Source organism: Gallinula chloropus (genome assembly GCF_964237585.1).
Source record: "Gallinula chloropus genome assembly, chromosome: 1".
Taxonomy (NCBI): domain Eukaryota; kingdom Metazoa; phylum Chordata; class Aves; order Gruiformes; family Rallidae; genus Gallinula; species Gallinula chloropus.
In genome coordinates, this window is record NC_140085.1 from 35,723,343 (window position 1) to 35,747,504 (window position 24,162).

The 24,162-nt window shown below is 38.6% G+C and overlaps 1 protein-coding gene across 1 annotated transcript in view; it reads right to left on the minus strand.

Annotated features, from left to right (window-relative positions):
* Positions 1-24,162, minus strand: part of PPHLN1 (periphilin 1) — an 82,982-nt gene that overhangs the window by 17,992 nt on the left and 40,828 nt on the right. Inside the window, exons 7-9 of the mRNA XM_084274981.1 lie at positions 23,829-23,917; positions 17,519-17,638; positions 14,309-14,449 (exon numbers count right to left, since the gene is read on the minus strand). Of these exons, the coding sequence (XP_084131107.1) occupies positions 14,309-14,449; positions 17,519-17,638; positions 23,829-23,917 (350 nt within the window). The remainder of the gene's footprint in view (positions 1-14,308; positions 14,450-17,518; positions 17,639-23,828; positions 23,918-24,162) is intronic.

Sequence of the window (24,162 nt, forward strand, 5' to 3'; positions counted from 1 at the left end):
AAAAGGCTCCGGAGCCAACTCATTATAATGACAAATGCTTTTTCCTGGTAGCAAAAAAGCTCATCCTGCTTAAAATAGCAAGAAACACTCCTAAAACAGTGTCTTCAGTATCTTATCTGGGTCATAAGAGACCATGTAATTACTTTAAACTCAAGGTTTTTTTGACCACCCCTCATTCCCCAAATGCTGGCTGACAAAACCATACTGAAAATTCACACACCAGGAATGCACACTGTATGTAATTAATTTTGAAAAAACCTGCCTTATCAAATCCTATATAAAGTTGCAATTTTAGATTAGTCCCATCTGGCTGAGGTATCTTAATGACTCAATACTATAACCATCCTACTGTACATTTCTAGGGTACAGGTGATAATTGTCACATTTGGAATACAGATGTGATTCCAGATCCAAAAGGAGACTACAAGAATAACAAGACCAGCAATTGTGTCATGTGTGTTAAGAAACATTTCACTCTGGTATTAAAAGCACCGATCACTTATACACAGGCTCAAGAAACCAACAGGCTAAAACAAATCAAGGGTGAGTCAGAGAGCGTCCCAGAGCTCAGAGTTAAACATTGAGGTATCCTGTTAATAGAAAATCAAAGGAGGGGAAAAAAAAAGTATTAACTGACTCAGTGCAACAGGAAACAAAATCCTAAAGCTTGTATTTGCTTTCAATTTTAGCAAAAACACAGTTGCAACAGAACATCCTTCGACAGCACCGGAGGACAAAGGCAAACTGTGCACTGAGCTGTAGTTATGTCTGATAGGAAATTTGGGAAAAACTAGGAAAAGTGTTTAAAAAATCAATCAGGGCATTTCTGAGTTATGGCTAGATCTACACTTGGATAAGCAGGTTCATTTAATTAAAAACTTATTTTTAAATTAAGAAATTATATTGGTTTTATTTGCAGTTGATGAGAAATATAGCAAACTGAACCAAACAGGTAACAGAAGGATCAGCAGCGACTGACCTTTACCAGACTCTTCAGTAAGCAATTTCAGATAGCCCATGAAGGAACGCTGCATTTCCTGCCTTACGATTGTAGTTTCCTGCAGATGCCTCAAGGGCATCCAGAGGGGAAGACACCAAGCTGGAAGCACCTGACTGCTCCCCACTTGTTTCTGGCACCAGAAATAGCAACTGAGTTTTCTTGCATGATGTAGCGTCTCCACCCTCCAGCCAGGGAGAAACTCCACTGCATTTGCCCATGGGCTTTAGAGCTTCTGCGGAATTAATTCCCATCTCCACCCATGTTCCTCTTGTTCCTCATCTCATTCTTCTCCCCACCCTCTTGGCTGCAGTTCCTGATCTTGGCAGAAGTTGTTTTTGTTGGTTTTTTTTTTTTTTCAACTGCAAGTCCAGTCCCACCCTCATTGATTGCTTCTCACACTCCCAATTCCCAACCCTGTCTCTCCTGTCACACCACAGATCCTTTCATCTCTTCCAGATTTCCTCCTCCCTCCAACTCAGAGGTCACCTAATTCCTCAGCTAGGCGCAGTTCCACTCCACCTCTTCCTCAGACACTCCTGGGATCCTTTTGCCCATGCATCAAGGATGCTCTCCTGCGTCCAGTTCTCCTCATATCTCCTCTTCGGCATGGTCCGCTTCTCTCCATAGAGAAGGAACTTTGACAGAGAGATTCCTTCCTACCTTGACATTCACACGCTTTCCAACAGTGGTTTCTCTCCTTTCAACTGTGGAAAAAACTTGAACTTTTTGTTGGAGGTGGAGGGGTGCACCAATCATTGTTAAGAGCTGGTCTCCATCCCCTTGCTCGGAGGGCTATAGGCGAGCCTGCCCCAGCAGCAGAAGCCATCTAATTTAGGTTTCAAAGAGGCTGTATCCAGCTCACAGGTCCCCCCAGATGAACAAAGAGACCTCTTTCTCTTCAATCATTTTTGCAAATTTCCTGTTTGGTGACAGATACATTCGAAAGGGCCATCAGATCTACTTCACAGTGGGTTGTGCCTTGGTGTGGGAACATTTCTCTATAATTGCACACTTCCAGTTCTTCATCACATTAGCTGACAGGCAATAAATACATAAAATATTCAGAAATCTTTTGGTCTTCATTTTCCTAAAGTGAAAATACTTTAATGAACTGTAGGAGGTTACAGTTTGAATTAAAAGGGACCTTGTAATTTACAAAACTAAGATATCTCACTGCCAGAAACCCTGGTTATTGTGACTGCTCTTTCCACTCAAGATCTGCTCAAGAACTTGAGGGGATGGAGCAGCTGGGATACTAGCTTGGTTCACAACTAGATCAAAGTTTGGCTTTAACAGGCCAGTTGGAAGTAGTTGTTATGAAGGTGCTTAGTGTCACAGTAGTGCTCCCAAACGAGCAAATTCTCCAAAATATGTAGAAGCAAGCTAGAAGATGGTGAGGTGTCCTGAAGAAGAGAGTTATAGTCACGGTAATTTTTGATTGAAATTGAATTGAAATATTTTTAAAAAGTTTTGTTTTCCCTATAAAAAATTTAAACAGTTACTCTGCAAACACCAGAAAGACTAAAGCTTTCTGCAGATTTCTGTCTGGTGATTAAGTAACTTTGGGTGTCTAAGACACTGAATGTTCAGAGTCAGTAGCTGCTTGACACACACGACACAGTGTGAGTAATCAAACGTGGCAGCAGGTGCTTTTAAGAAAACTTGTTAAAGAAATACTTCCAATATTTTCCTTCTTTTTCCTGATCTGATTCCTTACCAGGCCCCACAAAGACATCTGAGCCAGCACAGGGAACAGTATTAGCACAGGGCTGTGTTTTCTTGAGTTATGGTTGCCCCCGAACTCTTTGTAATGTGCAGCTGAGGTTGGCAATAGTACAAGTTGGTTTTGTTTGTTTGTTTGCTTTGTTTTTTAAGACAATTACATCATTTGTCTTTGACTTTCAGGTGTCCAATGAGATGCAATTATATTATGATCTTTCTCCACTGGAGCTCATACAATTTCTGCTACTGCCTATTTTCCATAAAGCTCATAATAACTAATCATCTTGGTTTATGCCTAAATTGAATTTAGTTGAAACCTGACAACAGAGTCAAAAGATAACACTGCACAGATACTCCACAATTGCATAAACTAGTTTCTCCAGGCAGCCAAGTTAAAAAAAAAAGGCTAATGTCAGCATAACCTAACCCATTTTTTATTTTGTGCTTAAAGATGCTTATGTAGAGATTTTTTTTATTTAGGTAGCATGTAACCAAAGAAGTTTATATCTAAATTATCTACTATACTAAGGTGGTGAACTGCTTATGGGGAGTAATTATGGTCAAGTAAGTACACATATTACACACGAGTACAACATTTCATGTTGTTGTAATGAAACCAAGTATTTAAGCTATCTGGGGGGCAGGAGAGGGGGAAAGATTGCTAGCAAGCCAATCAAACCACAGAGAAAAAAACATCAAACCCACCTATTAAAGGTTATTAGTGTCATTCAGAGCAATAATCAAAGTTCAATAGTTCAGAGAATTAATGTATAAACAGTCCTTCTCAAAAGCACAAACAGCAAAAGAACCATAAAAACATGACCCACTTGATTGTCAGTATTCAACTTTGATGGGTCCCTTCCAAATCAGTATGTTCTCTAATTCTACGATTTTATAAGTCAGATTTGCTATTAGCCTGGCAGAGTCAAAGTACCAAGGTAAAACAAGCACACTCTATCCTTTGTCCTCTGGGGAATCTTGGTCCTTGTTTTTCAGCCATATTTTGTGAAGTCTGCTGCTATGATACCCACACTAGCCAGCCTACGTCCAGACAGTCAGCAAGGACTGAAAGTCACAGCATCAGTGCAAAGACTCAAACAAAACAGGAAAGTAATTCTTGTGGGTCGGTGATAAATGATGGCATGCATTAGTCATTTACACTCCAAGATAAAAATCTAGTGTTTTTACAATTTTAACTTACAGATGAAGCACATGCATAAGCAACTTATGCAAAGAAAGGGTTTTTTTTTCCCATACTATTTAGGAAAGGAAGTTCTCAATTCTGATTCCTTCTGGAATTATCTTTCTAAAAATAAATTTTAAAAAATAACAATAATTTTTAAAAAGAATTAAAAGATTACATTATATTTTAAAGGTGAGAGCAAATGAATACTTGCTATGACCAGCTTTTAAGACACAAACCTATATAAATGCTATATACACTCAAAATAATTTGAGCAAAACTCATGTAATAGCCCTCTGTAAATTTTGGCTTTTAAAACTTTAAATAATTTGTTTGTTTTCCAAATGCAACCCAATCAACAACTGCCAAATCACTGATGCTCACAGAAAAGAACAAGCTATTAAAAGAGCATAGCCCTACCCATCTTTAAAACAAATTGACTTTAACCAGCTCAGTGAAACAATTGCTCGAAGAAAGAAGACATCAAGCTAGGCACTGAGATGCTAAACAACAAGAGATAGAAATTTAAGAACCAGGTGACAAATACAAATTGTCACCAAAGTGTATTTGGTCACAGATGCTCCTATATTTATACATGAATCAGTGCTGCATACAAATCAGATTACAGGTTAGAGGATTAAACTACAGTGCACCAGCAAAACTGCCATCTACAGAACAGGTTCCTGCAATATTAAGATATCAGTCCCATAGACTGTAAAAGACACACAAGGGTTGGAACTAGATTGTCTTTGAGGTCCTTTCCAACCCAAACCTTTCTGTGAGTGCGTGAGACATAAAATTGTAGATTCACACTCAGACAGACTTCTCCTGCCTACAGGTTGCGTGATAGTTTTCTGTCACTGTCCACACCAGCCTCCTGTTCTTGTCAGCACAAGAGAAATGGAAACCAGATTCCATACCAAACATCCAGTCCATCCTGTCACCTACCTTCCTGGCACATTTCATGTGCCACTCACCAGAGGTTTGTACATAACTGCTCAATTAGCACTTTCCCAACTTCACATAGGGTTCTAAGAATTCTTTCCTTTCTGATGCTGTTCTCTGTCTGCCCTACATACCTCCTCTTTTAAGCACCACTTGGATTCCTGTTTCATTTCTTAAATCTTTCAGAAGATCAACACTCAGACTGTATCAGGAATACTAATAGAGCTGATGTGAAATCAGTGTTAGGTGCAGGGGAAATTAGATGCTAGAGAGTAGTTCTTTGAACTAAGGTTATTTCTGAGATTATTTAAATTTCTGGATCTAATTATTAGGTACATGAGACTGGTCCTGTTCTCAGTCTGTTTCAAACCAGGGAGCAGCAGGTTTCCCCAGTAGCAATGCTGAAATATTCCTCTGAAATTCAAAAGATGCCTTGTTCAAGAAACAGTAGGTTATAAGAAAGTAAAAAGTTAAAACTCTAAGGCTCAGTGCACTGAGACAACTAAGGGAGAATTTTATCTTCCACCCTTAAAACAGTTCAAAAATAAAAATCAAACACTGCTAAAACCACCTCTCATGTCCACTAATGCCCTTCTGTTAAAGCAAGAATAAGCTGGAGGCAAAGTTGGAGAAGAAGCTCGCTCTCTGTTCTCTAAATTAAATTAAAGTTATTAAAGCCAACAACCAGCACACCCCTACTACCACCACCTCCCATACAGACACACAAAAACCAGCCCTCACTCCCACAGAAACTCCTGCCTTTATCAAGGCTCAGACAATTCATCACTTCTGGTTTTGTCCTTCAGCTTTCTCAGGAGGTTTGCCAGTGTCAGTTCTGCTTATCTTTCCAAGCATCTGAACTTCTGACAGCTTTTTTCAGGAGGCAATTTCTCATAATTAGTTCCTAATTATATATCAAGGCCCACACATTTTTTGAGTTTCTCTTTTTCCTAACACTGTTACCAATCTTTTTAAACACCATCTCTTGAAACTAATCTTTCTTCTTCCTAGTCTAATCAATATTCTTGTTTCTAAGTCTTCCTTCATCCTGTTAAGTTCTTCCAGCTTCTCCTGACAGAATATATTTCAAATCAAACAATCACTGCTAGCTCTCAATTGAAAAAAAAAAATCAACATCTAATAGACAACTCCTTAGATTTTCACTTTATGTGACCAATGAGTGGATCTTGTCTTTAAGATCAGAACAGCTGGGCACTGAGTGAAATAGGTACAACCTCCTTTCACATTTTCTTGGGTTTCAACTAAGTCTAACAATTTTATCCAGTACCTAACAACTAACCTTCTCTCACTGAAGTCTCCCAGAGATCTGTCATCAAATTCTAACACCTGTAAACAATCCCCTTTAAGGCTGGCTGTGAGCAAGCAGCCCTGTTAGAGATCTTGCAGTCTGCAGCACTGCTTGATTACAAATGAAGCACCACTACATCAAAAGCTACATCAAGGACCACATTTGTCAACGGGTTGAGAACCCAACATTCACCAACTTCAAAACAGTATACCCAGCACAGGCCAAAACCTGTTTACATTAAAAGCCATGTGGCAAAATAAAGTCTCAAACACAAAATCTTCCACTGATAGGTAGTGATAGAAAGCTAAAGGTGAATTCTATCTAATGTATTCAAGCCACTCTAAGCAATACCCTACTGTTATAACTGGCTATGTGTGTACATTTCTGTTTGTTCTCTCAAAATTACTGCCTTATGAATGCTGCATATTGAATAACATTCACTTTTTATCAGCTTTCCAACGAAAAAAGGTTGCTGGCAAAGAGCTGAAACGTGGCAATACACTTCCTTATTAAACTGTACCTTCAGGTGCTGAAGTAGAACGAGTGAGTTGCACTGATTTTGCATATGCAGCAGTTTATAATTACCAACACTGCAGCATGTGCCAAATAACCCATTAATGCCCATGAAAAAGGAAGAGAACAGCAGCTAAGGAAATGGAAAGCAAAGGACTGCAACTTCTAAAGCACGGTGACCCGAACACAAGAGAAGGAAAATAGCTAAAGTTTTCACATCCTTTTACAAGTATCCTGCTTTAAAGGATATACATCTTTAAGAGATGTATTTGTAAATAGATGTAAATAGATGTGAATTTGTAAATAGATATATATAGAGAATCAGTGGTACTACAATGATAATGACCAAAAGTTTTTATGCTCTCCACCATAAGCATGAAGATGCAAGTTTCTAACAAGACAGCTCAGATCTGGAAAACTGAAAGATCCCAGCACAAAAAAAAAACCCAAAAAACCAACCAAACAAAAAAATTAGTGGCAAGTGTGAATTACAAGGATGCAAATAAGAATAAAACCTTAATTGATTTGATTTTGCAACAGTAAAAATAAAGCAGGTCTAGAATAAACATTAAAAGGTATAATAAGTCAGAATTAGTATGGAGGAAAAAAAAGTGCCTGAGAATTTTTAAGAAGTAATCCCTTGCCTTGTATGTAAAGAGAAGGGAAACCAATAAACCACCAAAAGGGTGAAACGAGATCATAGGCAGATGCTATCATTAAGTACAGGAATAGTCATTGATTCTTCTGAGAAGCCTAAGGCAAAATACCAAAACCTGAGACAAATGTTTTCTTGATTAGGAAAATATAAATCAATGCACTTAATTACATCTTAAATTTAAATAAAATAAACATAATCCCAGAGGAGGCATGATACATAGTATGCTACCAACCAAATTAGACTGATGATGATGAAGCCATCATTAAGGCCTTGCGACTGTGTCTTAAATACACAAGGTTTGAAGTACAACAGAAAAGCTAGGAGGGAACCAAAAATCTACAGCTTCACCATCTATTACTCTTATCTGGCCTGTTAGTAGTAGTGGACTCTGGTCTATTCCTGTCAGAAACAAAGCATGTCTGACCTCATCCATAATCAGAAATAATCCTTTAATGTGTTTTCTAGCTACTGTTCCAGCCCAGCTTCACTTAACTTACCTACCTCTTAACTCATATTTTAATTAAGGAATTTTTTCTAACCTGAGATGAGAAACAGCACAAGCAGATCAACAAGCTAATCTAAGGAAACAGTAACCTGTTTCCCTGGCTCAGCTGAAGTCATGAGAAAAGGTACATCCAGCTTTGACAGCTTCCTTCATTTTTGCCTGGATTCCCATTAGCCCAATTAATTAATCCATTTACTATACAACTGCTAAAACTTAAATGCTTAAACTAAAATATCTAGAACTTATAAAACTTTTCTGATATATTTACCACAGTTTCTCATTAGCCTATTCCTAGCCAAGGTGCAGAAGATACCTCATGCATTTACATTCTCTTTTCACCTTTACGTCACTGAAGCACTGTAAAACGGTTTCATTTGAAGCAGTGGACATGGGAGGAGTTGGTTGAGTTGGAAGGCATGCAGAATACTTCCATACATTACATAAAATGCAACCATTTTATCATGACAGAAATGCCTGGGTATTTTTTTTTGTCTGCTATTAAAAGAAAAGCTTCACCTGAACTAAGTCCTTGCAATGCAAAGCAAATGAGATCTGACAAAGCAGGGAACAAGAAATGGTTCTTCTGAAACTACGCACACTACAGCTGCTAAAACTTAAGTTTTCTTACTTAGCTGCAACTTTTAGGGCAAATATTTAAGCAATTTACCTAAAAAAGAAAAGCAGTTAGACAGCAGATCTGGAAACAGAATCTGGACAGCTTGATGACCCAACTACACACACATTTTTCCTTCTTTGTAGGTACCACTGCTATGAGGTTTCAAATACAAGCTTTAGAAAAATCACATTTTAGGAAGTCAGATTTTCAGCATCTTCCAGCAAGAAAGCTGTCCAATTAGGGTAACAGTTCATTAATACAAATAACAAATATTATTCATTTAGAAAGTCAGGTAAACAAGCAATTAATCCAAATGTTGAACACTAAAAATATTCTGCTGAAGATCTTACAAGTATTGTCCAATAGAAGGACTCCAGTCAGCCAGTAACTGCATTAAGAAGGAAAAGCATTCATGAACACATTAATTCCTATGCTTCCTTCCTAGATGGAAGAGCTCCGTGGCAACAGGCACACCAAGCTCCGAGTGTCAAATCTCATTCAGAAACTTGGAGACTTGATTTTCTGCCAAAATCAAGGCAAGTACTAGTCACATTTGGCAAAATTTGTCTTCAGAAAATGACAGATTTTCAGAGGTAACCCCTGTCACTTCAACTGCTATATGCAACATTTAAGAAACTGGACACATAATAATGGACTAATTAATACAGTGTTGCAGACTTGATGTCTAGACAAGATAAGACATTTCAAGAATCCCTGCTACTCATGCTCATAAAGGAACAACAAAGAGATAGCCTTTTGTGTAACACCAACACTGAATTGCTCCAGTTGTGAATTTAACACCAGGGACATATTTGTCATCACTGGGGAAAAAAAGCACTCTTCAGCACATTAGGTGCTAAAAGCATAAGCTGATCTTTAACTATATTAAAATAGAAACTAAGCAAACCCAAAGCAATACTTTAATGTATGTTGCATGTTATTAAAATATTGCAAAAATATAAAAAGTGCATGAAATTTTTACCATCAGCAAGCAATGAATATTCATTGACCTTGACATGCCAATGTAAAATTCTCTGCTACACTATTCCAAAGTACCCAGACCAATCTTTAAACACCTATTAAATGAGCTTCTGCACCGTGCTCAGAAAACACTAACACCAAATTTCATAATTACAATTGTGGAGGAAAGAGGGAAAGGCACGTTCAAAGGCATAAAGAAACACCTAATTAAAATAAACCCCAAACCACCCCAAAAAATCCCCACAACCCAATGCAACAAAACTCCCCCAAATCAACTCAGAAAGTCAATTACCTCACTATTTTTGTTTTTAAAAACTCTCCAAAGTTTCTGAATGCTTACAAATACAACATCAAAAGCCACATCATGAATCTAGTCCCTACTTCAAGGAACATATTAAGACACATTAATGCTGCAGAATTTTCATTCAGTTCAAAAAGGCACAAAGATAGAAAAGAATATGCATCAGTATGGAAGGGATCAGCTTTCCCAGTACCTGTCACGTGGAAGCACCAGGAATGATGTGTTCTACCCACCACAAAGTGGCAGAGCCAGAAGGTCCCCAGAACTCAAGCCTTCCCTGAGAGCAGCTGAGCCCATTCCAGATGGAGCAGATCCCCACAGGTAGCCAAAACCATGGGACCACAGCAAGGAGCTGTGACTCCACAGTTCAAGGATGAGGGCAGGAAACTGCCAGGAGCAACAAGGAGGAGAAACAGTGTTCTTGGTGGAAAGAAAGTATATGCTGGGTGGAAAACAGCATGCAGGACTGTGATGGCAGCAGAGCTCACAGAGTGAGCAGTGAAACACTGAAACAGGCTGTCCAGTGAAACAAGGGCGTTTCCCTCACTGGAAATACTCAGGACTTGGCAGAGCCTTGAATGACCTGATCTGAGACCCTGTTTCATGAGAAGACTGGCTCAGCTGAGGTCCTATTCAACCTGGACACTTCTATGATACTGTCACTACATCTGTCATTTCAAAGATGAGACCAGAGACGTCTAGGACCAGCAGTCCCAGTTCATCAGTGCTCTCAAGTGCCTGTGCATGTTCAACCATGTTCTTCCTTCCCAAGTTACACTGGCAGACTTCAGATTAAACAACATGTTTTTCTAGTTCAGGAGTCACACCGGTAATTCTTGGCTCTGTTCAAACAATGTCCAGATTTTCCAAGCCTTTATCCTTGAGCACAACTTCTGTTCTCTCTTTATGCCAGCTTCAGTTAAAACTTCCAATGCAGCTATAAACTTTTAGAAGACAGTTACTAAATAGCAACCAGCAACTAGCACTTGACATTTTTTTGTCCTGTCATAATCAACACACAAAGGATTTTATTTTTTCTTCAAATTACGTGATTCTACATGAGTGCTTGCAGTGAGCCCCCAATCAAACAAACACACAAATGTTTTCTTGATGAGACAGAGCAGCTCTTTACAATCACACTCCATTTAAAATTCTGGATTTGGTGACTGCAATTGTGACTTGGAGGAAAGGTAGAGGGAACTTCAGAGAAGAGTGATATGAGTCATGCACAAGATATAGAGATGGACTTATTTAAACAGAACACCTCTGTGTGAATATTTCATTCCATTGCTTAAGGGACTTTTTCCTTGTTGGTTTTTCATAAGAGAAATAACAGACTATATCACAAGCTGCCACCCCTCTTCTTCTGCCCAGGGCATCATTGGGCTGCCTGTTCCTCTGCCGTATGGCAATGAACGTGCTCACTGCAACACACTGTATGTGTTCTGTCAGCACTTTTTTCCCCTCTGGGTTTACCTGAAGCACTACCATACTATGAAGTAAAAGTACATATTTGGAAATTTTTGCTCTTTCTCCTGGATGCAGCTTTGGAAACGGATAGAGATGGAAAGAAAAAAGCAGAGAGAGCTGTTTATCAGGAGTTTGGAACAGCAGGAATGAATAAAAACTGAAAAGCAACCATCACTACATCGGTGCTCTGTGAGAAAGCAGAAAAACTTGGGAGACAGAAGCAGAAGAGGTCTGATGGGTCAAGCCTCTTAATCAAGCCTCCCTTTATCAAACATTACATGGGCCAATTCTTAAACACATGCCCAGTGGCACAAGAAGTTATTTCTACCTTGTCTGACTGAGCATTTAAAATACTTTAATAGCTGTCTAGTGAAGACCAAAAACCAATCTGTCAGGACTCTTGCTTTGCAAAAGGATTACAGCATCACCATTTTCACAGCAGCCCTTTGCAATACGTATTTTATTTTAGCCATCCTTCCACTAAACCACATTCCAGAAATAATGCATTCAAACTAGATACTCAGAAGCTATTTAAACACCTGGATGAAACTCAACTGGAAAGAAATCCACGGAACCAAAAGGTTTTCTGCTGTTACTTGAGTTTTCCCTATATATAATCAGAAACAAATTACATAAAAGCTTTTTTATAAACATATGAAGTATTTCATTATCAACTCAATTTTCCCAATCCTAAAGTATTACAGCCTACAGCTCACTTTTGAGATTTAATTGCTACATCTATAAGGACAATACAGCATGACTAGCAGAAGTAGTAAATTCACTAAGAACTGATTTCACTGTGCAAAACCCAGAAACATGCTTTTAAGTTAAACAGTAGTAAAACCAGTATAAATTACATTAGGAACTTAATCCAAAGAACCTTTAGTAAGCAGTTCACTGCAAGTTTAGTTTCCATTCCACTCTCTCCATTTGTTCCCTCTCTCATTCCTCATCAACTCAAGCCACACAGAAATAACCCAAATCTACTTTTAGGTTGTCAACAGAACAGTGTACAAATTTTTACAGAGATACTGCTTCCATATAGACTAGGAGGATGCACAGGATTTTACAATTATGAAAATAATCAGGATTATCATAACTAAATTTTCTGGATTTTTAATTGCTGAAGCAAAATTTGCTTTTAAATATTTATCTGAAAAACACAGAGGTCATTTTAAAGTTTTGCATTAAAATAATTAAATATCTTGTCTAGCTCTCAACAAATTCACAGTACCTGATTTTATTAAAGAAATTAGAATCTTACTCAGTTTTATAGAAGTTACTGAAGATGCTCCCAGCATCACTCTAGAATCTTATTTTAATTCTACAGAAGCTGACAGCTTCAATATCCAAATCAATGGGAAGAACTGCTTCTATTCTTCAGATTCTCCTGAGCTAAATTCCTAAAAGTATTGTATTCCACTGAACATAGTCTAGACTTCCTTAGAGATAAAAGCAAATTCTACCAAACACAACAACATTGTATTATATTGAAAACAACATTTGGGTTTTATGCCCAAATTTTCATCTGTCTTCACAATAAGCCTTGTCCTTAGGACAGAGAGGTAGATCTTCAGGGGAAATTAACTAATCACAGATTCACTAGTGTCAGGCTAAATAACCACAGTTGCTATTTTTTAAAAAAAGTCTCCTTTTTTTTTAGTTTGTTATTTTTCAATAGTCACAAGTTTATGCATTTGGTAGTAGCTGATCTACATCACATATGACCTGGTTATCAGACACACAGGTATACAGAAACTGTATCATGACCCTCACAGTTGCAGCACGGTGGTCTGGTTAATGCTCACCCAGCCAGACCCAGCACACACACAAAGCCACACTCACCAGGAACATGATAATGCAAAGTCAACATTAAGAAAAAAAGAGAAACAAACAATTGAGTAGAAAGCGGTTTTTCAAGTGTCAAGAAAAAAAGAAACCACAGTGTTACAGCACAGGAAAAGGGCTCACAGGCAACAGAACAAAACCACTAGAATTAAGATGGAAAATGAAGACCTAGAATAAGCTTATCTTGAACAAGACCAGAGACCTACTTTCTTGAAGATGTTGTTATGAGATAATCATGAGGGGGAAGTGTGATCTATATTTCCTTTCCACCCATACCACGCACACACTGAAAACACTGTAAATCAGAGCAAGTCTGAAGAAAGTCATCTCTTTCTCCCACCCAGTTTATAATCTTTAAATGCAGTTTCCAGAGTTGGGCATAGCTGTGTTTACATTAGAAAAATTTACAAACTCTCCATCTAAAGTAACAAAAATGCAGTGATAAAACACTTTGATTATTTATGACAAATGAAATTGAAGGTTACTGTAGATAATTTATGCACTGTGAAGTGACATATTATAGATTAATATATGAATAAATTTCCATTGATCTTCCTCAAAAAGGTCAATGTTACAAGAGTAAGAGAAATCTTCTTTTGTATTAAAATCGATCCTCAAGTACTCAACACAAAAAAGAATACATATTGAGAACACAATATCCCTCCTCACTCCACACATAAAACATCACAGTCAAGGCAAAACTTAAAAGTTCTTAATCTTCAGAGAATGACAAAGACACAGAGAAACTAAACTGTTTTAAAAAAAACCCCACACAAACACAAAAACCCAACAAGACAACCGCCTACCAAAACACCCACCAAGAAAAGCCTTAAAACCAACAGGCAGCTTCAAATGTTCAATCCCAGCTGTATGCATCCAGTGCTCAATCTCAATTGTATGCTTGTAAGTTAAGGAAATTATAGTGTAAAATTAACTTTTGATAGTCCAATCTCACATAAAATCTTAGGTTTAATTACAATAAAATTTATTTGCATTAATATTTTAGAACAATTATTCAAAGAAGCATTTTCTTGACTTGCAGAACACCTAAGTTACAAAAAACTGCCACTAACTCTCACGTGCAGATAAATGCCATGCTTCTTCAGTAATGTAAGAATTAAATAGATGGCAATGCTATCATCACATCATCTCAGAAAACCAGATTACATTCCTGTTATGCAATAAATTGACACGTTTCTAGCAGATCAAACCACTGCACAGGTACTGTATCGCTGACAAAATGCCAAGAGGACTCACCTGTTCAATCTCCTTTGTCTTAGTTGCAATTGCTTTTGAGCGGCCAAGCAGCTGTCCATCTTCATATAATTCTGTACTGTCTGTTATATGTGTTTCTGTTTCCTCTGTTTGTTCAACATATAATGCAGTTGAGGATCCAGCCTTAAAAAAACCAAACAAACTATTTCAGTTTTGAGAGAAAAAAAAAAAAAACCTCAAAATGTGAGACCAAAAATAAAACCCAAAATACAGCCAGTTAAGCATGAATTTGCTTAGCAGGGTGATAATTTACTGATTAATGATATAGAAATATGGTTTTCAAACATGTGGAAGACATGACCACCAAAAAAACCCCTATAACTTGGTCTTGATGGTGTAAAGACCATGATGGCAGATAACCTTTACCTGCCCTTCTGCTGAGAAGGAACTTGTATATGTGATATTTATAACACCAGAAATCCACAATGAAAGTGGGATTCATTTTCTGAGAAAGGACAAAAGGAACAAAGCAAAGGTAAACAGGCATTCCCAATATCTAAATACTGTCAGAAAGAACTCTTGCAGCATTTAAGGCCACATGTTTTATATCAAAGGAAAATATATACCCCATTTACAGCAAAAGCAAACATAAGCTTAGAGGATTCCTGATAATACGGGAAATCTTACCAAAGTACCAAAATTCTATAAGCTTCCTTGTAAAACAGAAATTAAGACACTTTCCCTGCCCCAAGGAAAAGACTCACAGTCTATATAGAAGATATAAAATGGGAAGAAAATACTCCTGCAAAATCCAGTATTATCAGAGTTGTACAGTACTAAAATACTTTTTTAAAAATGAGGTTTGACAATTGAGTAAATATGTTACACTATTCAAAAATAAAGAGGTGGAAAATCTTAAGATTTAACTAACCTGAAACAGAAATGCATTAGGCAAAAAAAGAAAGCTTAAGTGGTCCTTTGAGCACTTGCTCAAAACTTGGCAACAATATAAACCATTAAGATTGCATCACAAATCTTGTAAATCATTAAATGCTGGAGAGGGAGTAAAGGCTGCTAAAAAGTTACTAAAAGTGCAACACAAAGCTCAACTATTAAACCCTAGGTAAGTTATACTGGAAAAAGTTAAAGTTGCAACACATACACAACAGCCTACTAATCAAGGTGAGAAGTATCCTCTCTTCTAAGACTCAGTATGAGATGTCTCACCTCCTTCATTAGCATACCTCTAGCACACTTTCTTAGTCAATAAATGATTTCAGACTCTACCATAATCAACTGCCATATTTTCATTTTGAATATTTTTAAGTTTTTTTCACACTGCAATTTTCTCTGAGGCACAGAGGAAGCTTAAAACAACTCTTCTCCGTACGGCCCACTCTGTTCTTCCCTCCCTTGCACTACCTTCCTCTCATCAAGAGTGACATTTCTCTTCACTGTTACTCTCCTGAACCTCTCAGAAATGTCCATGCATATGTTCTCCATATGGCATTCAGACTTGGATCAGTTTGCTCCTTTTTCCTTACTCTGTGCCCCCCTTTTTTTAGAAGTTCTTTTTCCTGGGGGGAAATGAATGGTGTATTTATCCGGTTGGATCTTCTTGTCCAGTATCAAGAAGCTGTTGATGTACTTGGTCGTTACATAGCCCTAACAAAAGTGCTCAGATAAATATGAATCCAGTGAGTTTATTTCTCTAATCTAGACCTTCAGCTCCATAAGTGTGAAATACAGGGAGGAAATTCAATGGTTTGTTTTCCATCAAATTATTTGCAAACAAATACAATATAGTGCCCCATTAATTACAAAGTTTAAGAAATGTGACTATAAAGCAGGTACTATTTTGGCTTAAGAGTGCCTCTAAAGTTGAATGGGACTGCTGAAACCAGACTATTTTACAAGACATTGCATGACATTTTGTTTCTTGTAAACGACAAGAAAATGTCACCTTCTGCATCAAAAGGTGCCAGGCAAAAGACACCATCTTTACGAGGGTATTTCTGCCTTCTCTTTGACAGAAATCACTGCCTAAACAGTCTTACCAGCTTCAGTGGAATGACTTTGAAAACACTACAAATCATATATCATTAGATAGAGTACACATACTCTATCTGTTAGTGACAAAGGCAGGGACATTGCAAAAGTAGTTTAGGTGTATAAGATGACAAGGGCTCTCCCAGAAGCCAAGACTTTTCTGGAATGGTGCTGGGCTGAATGCTGAGGTGCTCTGAGAGCACCTAGAAACATTCACACCAGCAATCCCTCCTAACTTCCATTGTCTCTTGGCCAGGGATTTGGGTTATCAACCAGGTCCCCTAACACATGATCCACAGCTGAGCTATCCAAGAACAAGAAGCTTGCCAGCCCCCTGCTCACCTCACTGCACGAACACAAGCCAGCTGAACTTCAGTAATGAATACTTACCTTGCTCTAGAGGGCATTAATGAACGCTTGCAGAGTCTGCTCTGCTAGCAGATCAGTAAAACACAATCACATCTGAAAGAATGGCAGCAACAAATGCATCTTCTGCTAAAATAACAGAAGACAAAAAAGACCACTTGCCCAAGGGAAGCATGGCAGAACAAAGACTGAGAAGATCTATAATCACACTTCAGTGTAGGGAGGGGTAGAAGGCAAGGAAGGGCAACAACAGAAGCATATAAACTAATATTGAGTATATGTGAAATAAAGATTCTCAGGGGTAGGGGGAAAAAAATCCACCAACTGCAGAAATTAAGCTTTTGCCTTGCAACTAAGATAGAGAAGGAATGATTTCTGAAACAGAATGCATGCTGTGGCAGGCTGCCACGGCATGGGGCTGAACTCAATGCACCAGAGGTTCTCTTCTAGTATTATGCTTTATCTGTAAACTCTTACTTTGACTCACAGGTCCCTAGCTAATTTTAGGAAGCTCAGTAGGCATACAGACATATACAAACGTGAGAGTGTCTTGGAGAATCCCTGGGAGAGTTGGAGTCTTGTTTTGTCAGTTGTAGCTCAACATTAATTTAAATCATACGAATAAAATCTGTGATGTTTTTCTGTATGGTTTTAAATAGAAAAACATATTACAAAATTCAAGGCTTTATACTCCCTCCTGCTCTCTTTCAACAAGCATTTAATAGCATAGACAGAAAATTCAGGGGTAAATGACAAAACATGTTTCTCAGGAGAGTATAGAAAAAACAAGAGTCTACTGTTGTAACATTTCAAAACAAATTAATACTCCAGTCTTACATCACACTCTGTTATTTCAGGTAAATTGCTTTCATCAGCCTTTTCTGCCTTTTCAGCTGCCCACTTGCTTGCAGCTTCTGCAAGTTCCTTTTCTGATAGTCTGTTGCTCTTATCCAAGACCTGTATAAAACATTACAGTCAAGGTTTAGCATGAAACATATTTACATTTGGCAAAGCATCTTCAAAATAAAAAAAAAAAAACAAGCAGTTATTCAGAAACCCAAAACGTTTTAAAATAGAAAATAAGGAAGCTAATTATTTCATTTGCTGACTGATTTCTTTGAAAAAAAAAAAAAAGGGTGGGGAGAGAGCAGAAAGAAAAGGAAAAAAGAGAGAATAAAAGATAAATCGGTGAACTTCAGTAAAATGTTAAAAGTGCACCATACTTTCAGAATCAGTTTTATTGAATTCACAGGACAAAGAAAACAGAAAAATTATTTGAGACCAGCTGAGTTTAAAGAGATGTGGATCAAACGGGAACTAAGAAGTCAGATACAAGTGTGGAGTGATCTAATAATTCAGTGTTATTTTCAGAGATAAAAGGTTGTAACAAATTTAAACTAAACTATTAAATTGTGTGCAAGGTATAAAACCTAAGCTAATTAGGGACAAAAAGTATTTTATACATGCTTCAAATAATCAGCCCTGCTTTCCCTAAAATCCATTATTTTTTTTTTTCTGTGGCAGCAAGAGGAAAACACTGATTATAGGTAATAAGAGTCTGTCATGGCTTTATAGTCTTTTCATCTACCTTTTCAGATGGAAACATTTATATAAATATTTAAAAAAGTATTTCACTCTAAGAATATGATTTGGCTTTTACTTACAGAGCACAAACAGGCAATAACAAATATCTACCTACAGAAACCAGTTTAGGAATAGCTAGCTTTAGAAATCATGTCACCACTCTGTGGGTAACTCATTCTTATCAACCGTCTGCATAGACACATCCATCTAAGAACCTACACAAATGAAACACCAAGATTAATACCTAAGAGAAACACAATCCTAGTTCCTGAAAAAACTTGTCCAAATTTTTACTCAATGCCTGTTCTGTCTGAGCAAAGAGATGGACAAAAAACCCAAGCAACCAAAAATACCCCCCTCAACCTAGAATAAAACAACAATCCCCTAATTATCATTGTTCATTCCAAATCACATAAACAGCCAGAGGAAGCATAAATACTGTGACCTGTAGAAAGACTGTTTCATATTCAGGCCTTCTGTGCTTACCTCGAGTAAAATACTATCCAAACACCTTTGTGCTCTAGAATGGCCTAAGTATGCAATTCACAGAACCCACCCACGATCCTGTGTCATAAAGACACCACCTTTAGCTGAATCCAGAAGAGAAGTGCAACACAACATTCAAGAAGGAATCCCTCTTTTCTGTAACTGTAAATTGCCAAAATATAACCAGCCAAGTCAGGAGGTGACAAAGTTCAAGATACAAGGGTACAATGAGGGTTCTTAAAAGGGATAATTCATAGAATAATTAGCCCAGCTCACCTTTCCAAACTACACAATTATTCTTATGCTAGTCTCTCTAGAAACTACCTGCTGCCAAGTTGTTGTTGTTTATTTTCTCCCAATGTTCTTATTCCCCACACTATTTCAGACTTTTATCTTTAACCTGACTTTTTCCCTAGCTGCCAAAAAAAAAATCTGTACTGTGGTTCTATTATGAATCTCTCCCTTTCCTCAAATGTAGCTTTCTGGCCAATACTAACAAAAAGAAAAGACCAGTATCTTTGTCACAGACAATCAGCTTTGCTAAAACAAAGATAAATAAAATGTCATCTGACCTCCAATATTTCCACAAGTCATAAACAGGAAAGAATCACTGTGGTATCTACTGGAATACAGTAAAAAAATCCCTTTAATTTAATCTCACTAAATTTAATTCTATAGCTTGCACGTCAATAAATATGTATTAAAGTACCCTGCACGTATTTTATGTAGTAAAGTCATGGTATTTCCACAGGTACACTACGACTGAAGAGAAAGAATAGGAATTAATTTCTCAGATGAAAATATCTGCAGCTACTTAGGCTTCAAACTGGCCAGAAGTTAACAAACCAGTATAGCTCATTAACAAAACCCACAAAAAACTTCCTCTCGCCTGAAAAAAGAAGGGTCTTTTTTTCTTTGTTTTACCTTATGCATAATATAAGAGCAGCAAAAACCTGTCAGTTTTCTGTTATCTTTGCTGAGAAGCTTTCCCTATCTCACATATCTGCCTTTTGCTCTAATTATGTTGGAAACAGCCTCCAAGGCTCGCAGTCCAGACAGCTATTAAGGAAAAGCACAAAAGATTGCATGCCATAGTCAATTAAACAGGTGGTTGAGATCAGATAACACCAACATGTATTAATTCACATGCATGAATATGTAAAAAATTAATTATAAGAGATAAGAATACCTTTTCAGATTTGCATATAGTTACTACAGTGAAAAGAGATATTGCTGCGGAAGCTTATACCTTTGTAAGTATTTCAAAGCTAAATTATATCTTAGAGCATGGAAAATTATCTTCTTTAATCTATAAAAGAAAGCATATAACTCATTTCTCAAGCCTAAGTAGATTGTAAGACCCTGGCCCTGGAGATGTTCATCATGTTTTGCAGAGACTTGTCCTGTCAATATTTCTGTGTCGGTGAAGTGCTGATACAACTTAACTGGTCAGTGTAACCCAGCCATCACCCCAAGAGGCTCCACTGACACTGGACAATACATTACAAGCAGATTTTGGGACTTCCAAGAAAAGGTCACCGAAGTACTTCTGCAGCTGATGCACTCTCATTAAGTATTTGTGTTGTCTAGGGAAATAATTTCCATCAGATGGCAAAGTTTCATTTTGTGTAGGTTATGTTAAGGGGATATCCAGAGGCCAGTGGGTACATGCAAACTGCTGGCCAAAAACCCCATAGGGACAGCATGGCTCAGACCTGACTGAAGAAGAAAGCAAAACATTTAAAGAATACTTTGTAGCTCAAGCTCACAGTGCATGTTAATACCAGAGCAAGAGATTTTGCAATGCTTCCTTGATCTCAAAGGCTTGTATTAAGCAAGGACTTGGTACTAAGCTGTAGCACGCCGAGTCTGTAAGCAAAACAGGGAAACTAATTATGAAGTTTATTTTATAATCCAAAGCAGTGTAACTTGTAACAGCAATCTGACTTTCCTTATTTTCATTACTGAAAATATATCACTTTCCTCCACCCTTAAGGACATTGGCATTCAGCTAATGCCTAGCACAGCAGTTCTAAAAGAGCTACATAAATGAGAAGTACTTAGAATGACATAGCACAACCACAGCCTGATTATTTTTTTCTCCACCTAATTATTTCCTCCAGTCTCACCTTCTCACAACAGAAAGTACCTTTCTTTCTTCCAATTTTGTTTTTGAGTTCCACTGCTTTTATTAAAAAGACCTACAGAACCAGGCTAGTACTCCATGCTACTTAAGGCAAATGCTACTTTTTAATAGGACCTTGTTCCCTTACAACAATATAATGCATTGTTTCTTTAGGTCTCCTTTACGTTTTTCTCAAAAAAAATTAGAGACAATATTCCTGTGGAAATGTTCATTTTAACCTCAGATCTAATTTACAGGGAAGCAGTCTGTGATGTGAAAATGTTTTTGCTGCCGCAGGATGGCCAGACCAATACTGAATGCTGATTGTTCATTAGTGTTTATTAGCCTGTCCATTTAACTAATTAGCAAAATTATGTAGTTGGTGCTCAGCCAACAAGATTCTTTTAAAGGGAAATTAAACAGCATCATCTAGAATATAAAACTGCATTTACCAAGCTATACTGCAATGAGTCTCCTTCCCCAAGTAAATGCTGCCATTCTTGTGCATCCTCAAGCTGCCCTGCTTCCAACTCGACACTGCCATTCACATTATCTTCCCTGTTAGACACTTCACCATACTGTTTCCAAATCCAGTCACAGTTTAGGAACCACTGCAGGATAGAGTTCAATGCAAGTACAGGCTTGTCCAACTGATCTGATGCTCCTAAAAATTTTTTCTCCATTTTTCTCTTTGCTATTGCTTTTCTAGCACACTCCAGACTTCAGAAAATTACAATTTTAAATCCATACAGGACTCCCTTTCTCCTAAATAAGACAGTGACTACAGAATAAAGAGGTTTGTCAATGTTGTCATTAGATACACAGCATTATGGGGGACTTCAATCACCTCAGTATCTGTTAGAGGGGCAACACAGCTGGGCACAGGCAATCCAGGAGGTTCCTGGAATGTGTTGATGACAACTTCCTCCTCCGGGTGATCGAGAGGCCATCGAGGATTGGTGCCATGCTGGACCTTGTTCTCACCAACAAGGAGGTTGGGATGGTGGAGTTCCAGGTCCTCAGGGCAGTGAGGAGGGTGCACAGCAAGCTTCCTACCCTCGACTTCAGGAGAGTGGACTCTGGCCTCTTCAGGGAACTGCTGAGTAGAGTACAATGGGACAAAGTTCTGGAGGGAAGAGGAGCCCAATACAAATGGTTTGTATTCAAGGGTCACCTCCTCCAAGCCCAGAGGCAATGCACCCCAGCAATGAAAAAGTTAGGCAAAAACACCAAGAGGCCTTCATGGATCAACAAGGCAGTCCTGGGAAAACTCAAAAAAAAGAAAGCCTACCGAGGGTGGAAGGAAGGGCAAATAGCCTGGGAAGAATACATGGAAACTGTCTGAGCAGCCAGGGATCAGGTTAGAAAAGCTCTGATAGAACTAAATCTGGCCAGGGCACTATAAAAAGTTTTGACAATGAGAAGAGGGTGATAAGGGAAAATGTGGGCCCTCTCCAGAATGGAATAGGTTACCTGGGATATGGAGACAGCTGAGGTACTCAATTACTTTTTTGCCTCAGTCCTCACTGGCAAGAGCTCTATCCACACTGGCCAAGTCACAGAAGTCAAAGGCAGAGACTGGGAGTACGAGGAACTGCCCACTGTAGGGGAAGACCAGGTTCAAGAACCCCTGAGGAACCTGAAGTTGCACAAGTCCATGGGACCTGATGAGGTGCATCTGAGTGTCCTGAAGGAACTGGCAGATAAAGTGGCCAAGCCACTCTCCATCACACCTCAGAGGTCATGGCAGTCAGGTGAAGTCCCCACCGATTGGAAAAGGGGAAACATAACCCCCATTTTTAAAAAGGGGAAAAAGGAAGACCCAGGGAACTGCAGGTCAGTCAGTCTCACTGCTGTGCCTGGCAAGATCATGAAGCAGATCCTCATGGAGACTATGCTCAGGCACATTGTGAATAAGGAGGTGAATGGTGACAGTCAACATGGCTTCACTAAGGGCATATCAGCACTAAGGGACTGACAAATCTGGTGGCCTTCTATTACAGTGGACATACTTCTACTATGGTGGACAAGGGAAAGATGACAGACATCATCTTCCTGGACTTGTGCAAGGCATTTCACACTGTCCAGCACAACATCCTTGTCTCTAATTTAGAGAGACATGGATTTGACAGATGGCCCACTCATTGGATAAGGAAATGGTTGGATGGTCACACTCAAAGAGTTGTGGTCAATGGTTCAATGTCCTCATGGAGGTCAGTGACGAGTGGTGTTCCTCAGGCATCAGTACTGGGATCAGCACTTGGGCTGAGGACTTGGGGGTGCTGATCGATGACAAGCTTAACAGAAGCCAGCAATATGCAACAGCAGCTCAAGAAAGTCAACAGTGCCCTGGGCTGCATCAAGAACAGTGTGGCCAGCAAGTTGAAGAATACGATTCTGCCCCTTTACTCTACACCTGGACTGCTGCATCCAGCTCTGGGGTCCCCAGGGAGACCTAATTGTGATGTACCAATACTTAAAGGGGCCCTATAAGAAAGTGGGAGAGGGACTGTTCATCAGGGAGCGTAGTGACAGGACAAGAGGGAAGGGCTTCAAACTGAAAGAAGCTAGGTTTAGATGGGGTCACAGGAAGAAATTCTTTACTGTGAGGGTGGTGAGGCCCTGGCAGAGGTTGCCCAGAGAAGCCGTGGGATGCCCCCTGCCTGGAAGCATCTACAGTCAGGTTGGATGAGGCTTTGGGCAACCTGATCTTGTGGAGGGTGTCTCTACCCATGGCAGGAGGTTGGAACTAGATGATCTGTGAGGTCCCTTCCAAACCAAAGCATTCTGTGATTCTATCATCAGCACCTTCCTGCCAGATAAGGGAAGTCTATCCTCTGCTGGACTGCAGAGCAATTCAAGGTGCTCCTGTCCCTAACAGCTGCATACAGTATCTACTTCCAACTGTGGATAAAATCCAACAACAATGAGCTATCTGAAAAGAAAATTCACCTTTGATGTGGGGACTGCTGTTGACCCTGAAGGTGATGCATCTCTTGATGTTTTCGTTGACTGAACAGATGTCCTCTCTTTACCTACAACTGAGAAGAAAAAGAGCGACTGTGAAATCATATTAAAGACATATGTTGCAAATAAACTCATTGGCTTAGAAAAATTGCAGTGAAATTCCCTCCAATCTGACACAATCTACTACCTGATAAATATTGGTAACAGTTTCTTCTCTTTACAGAGAGAAGAGATCTATAGCTATGTTATTTCACATATTTAGGAAAACACATTGTCCTTTATTTCAACATTAGTTGAAAGGGTGTATCAATAAGATTTG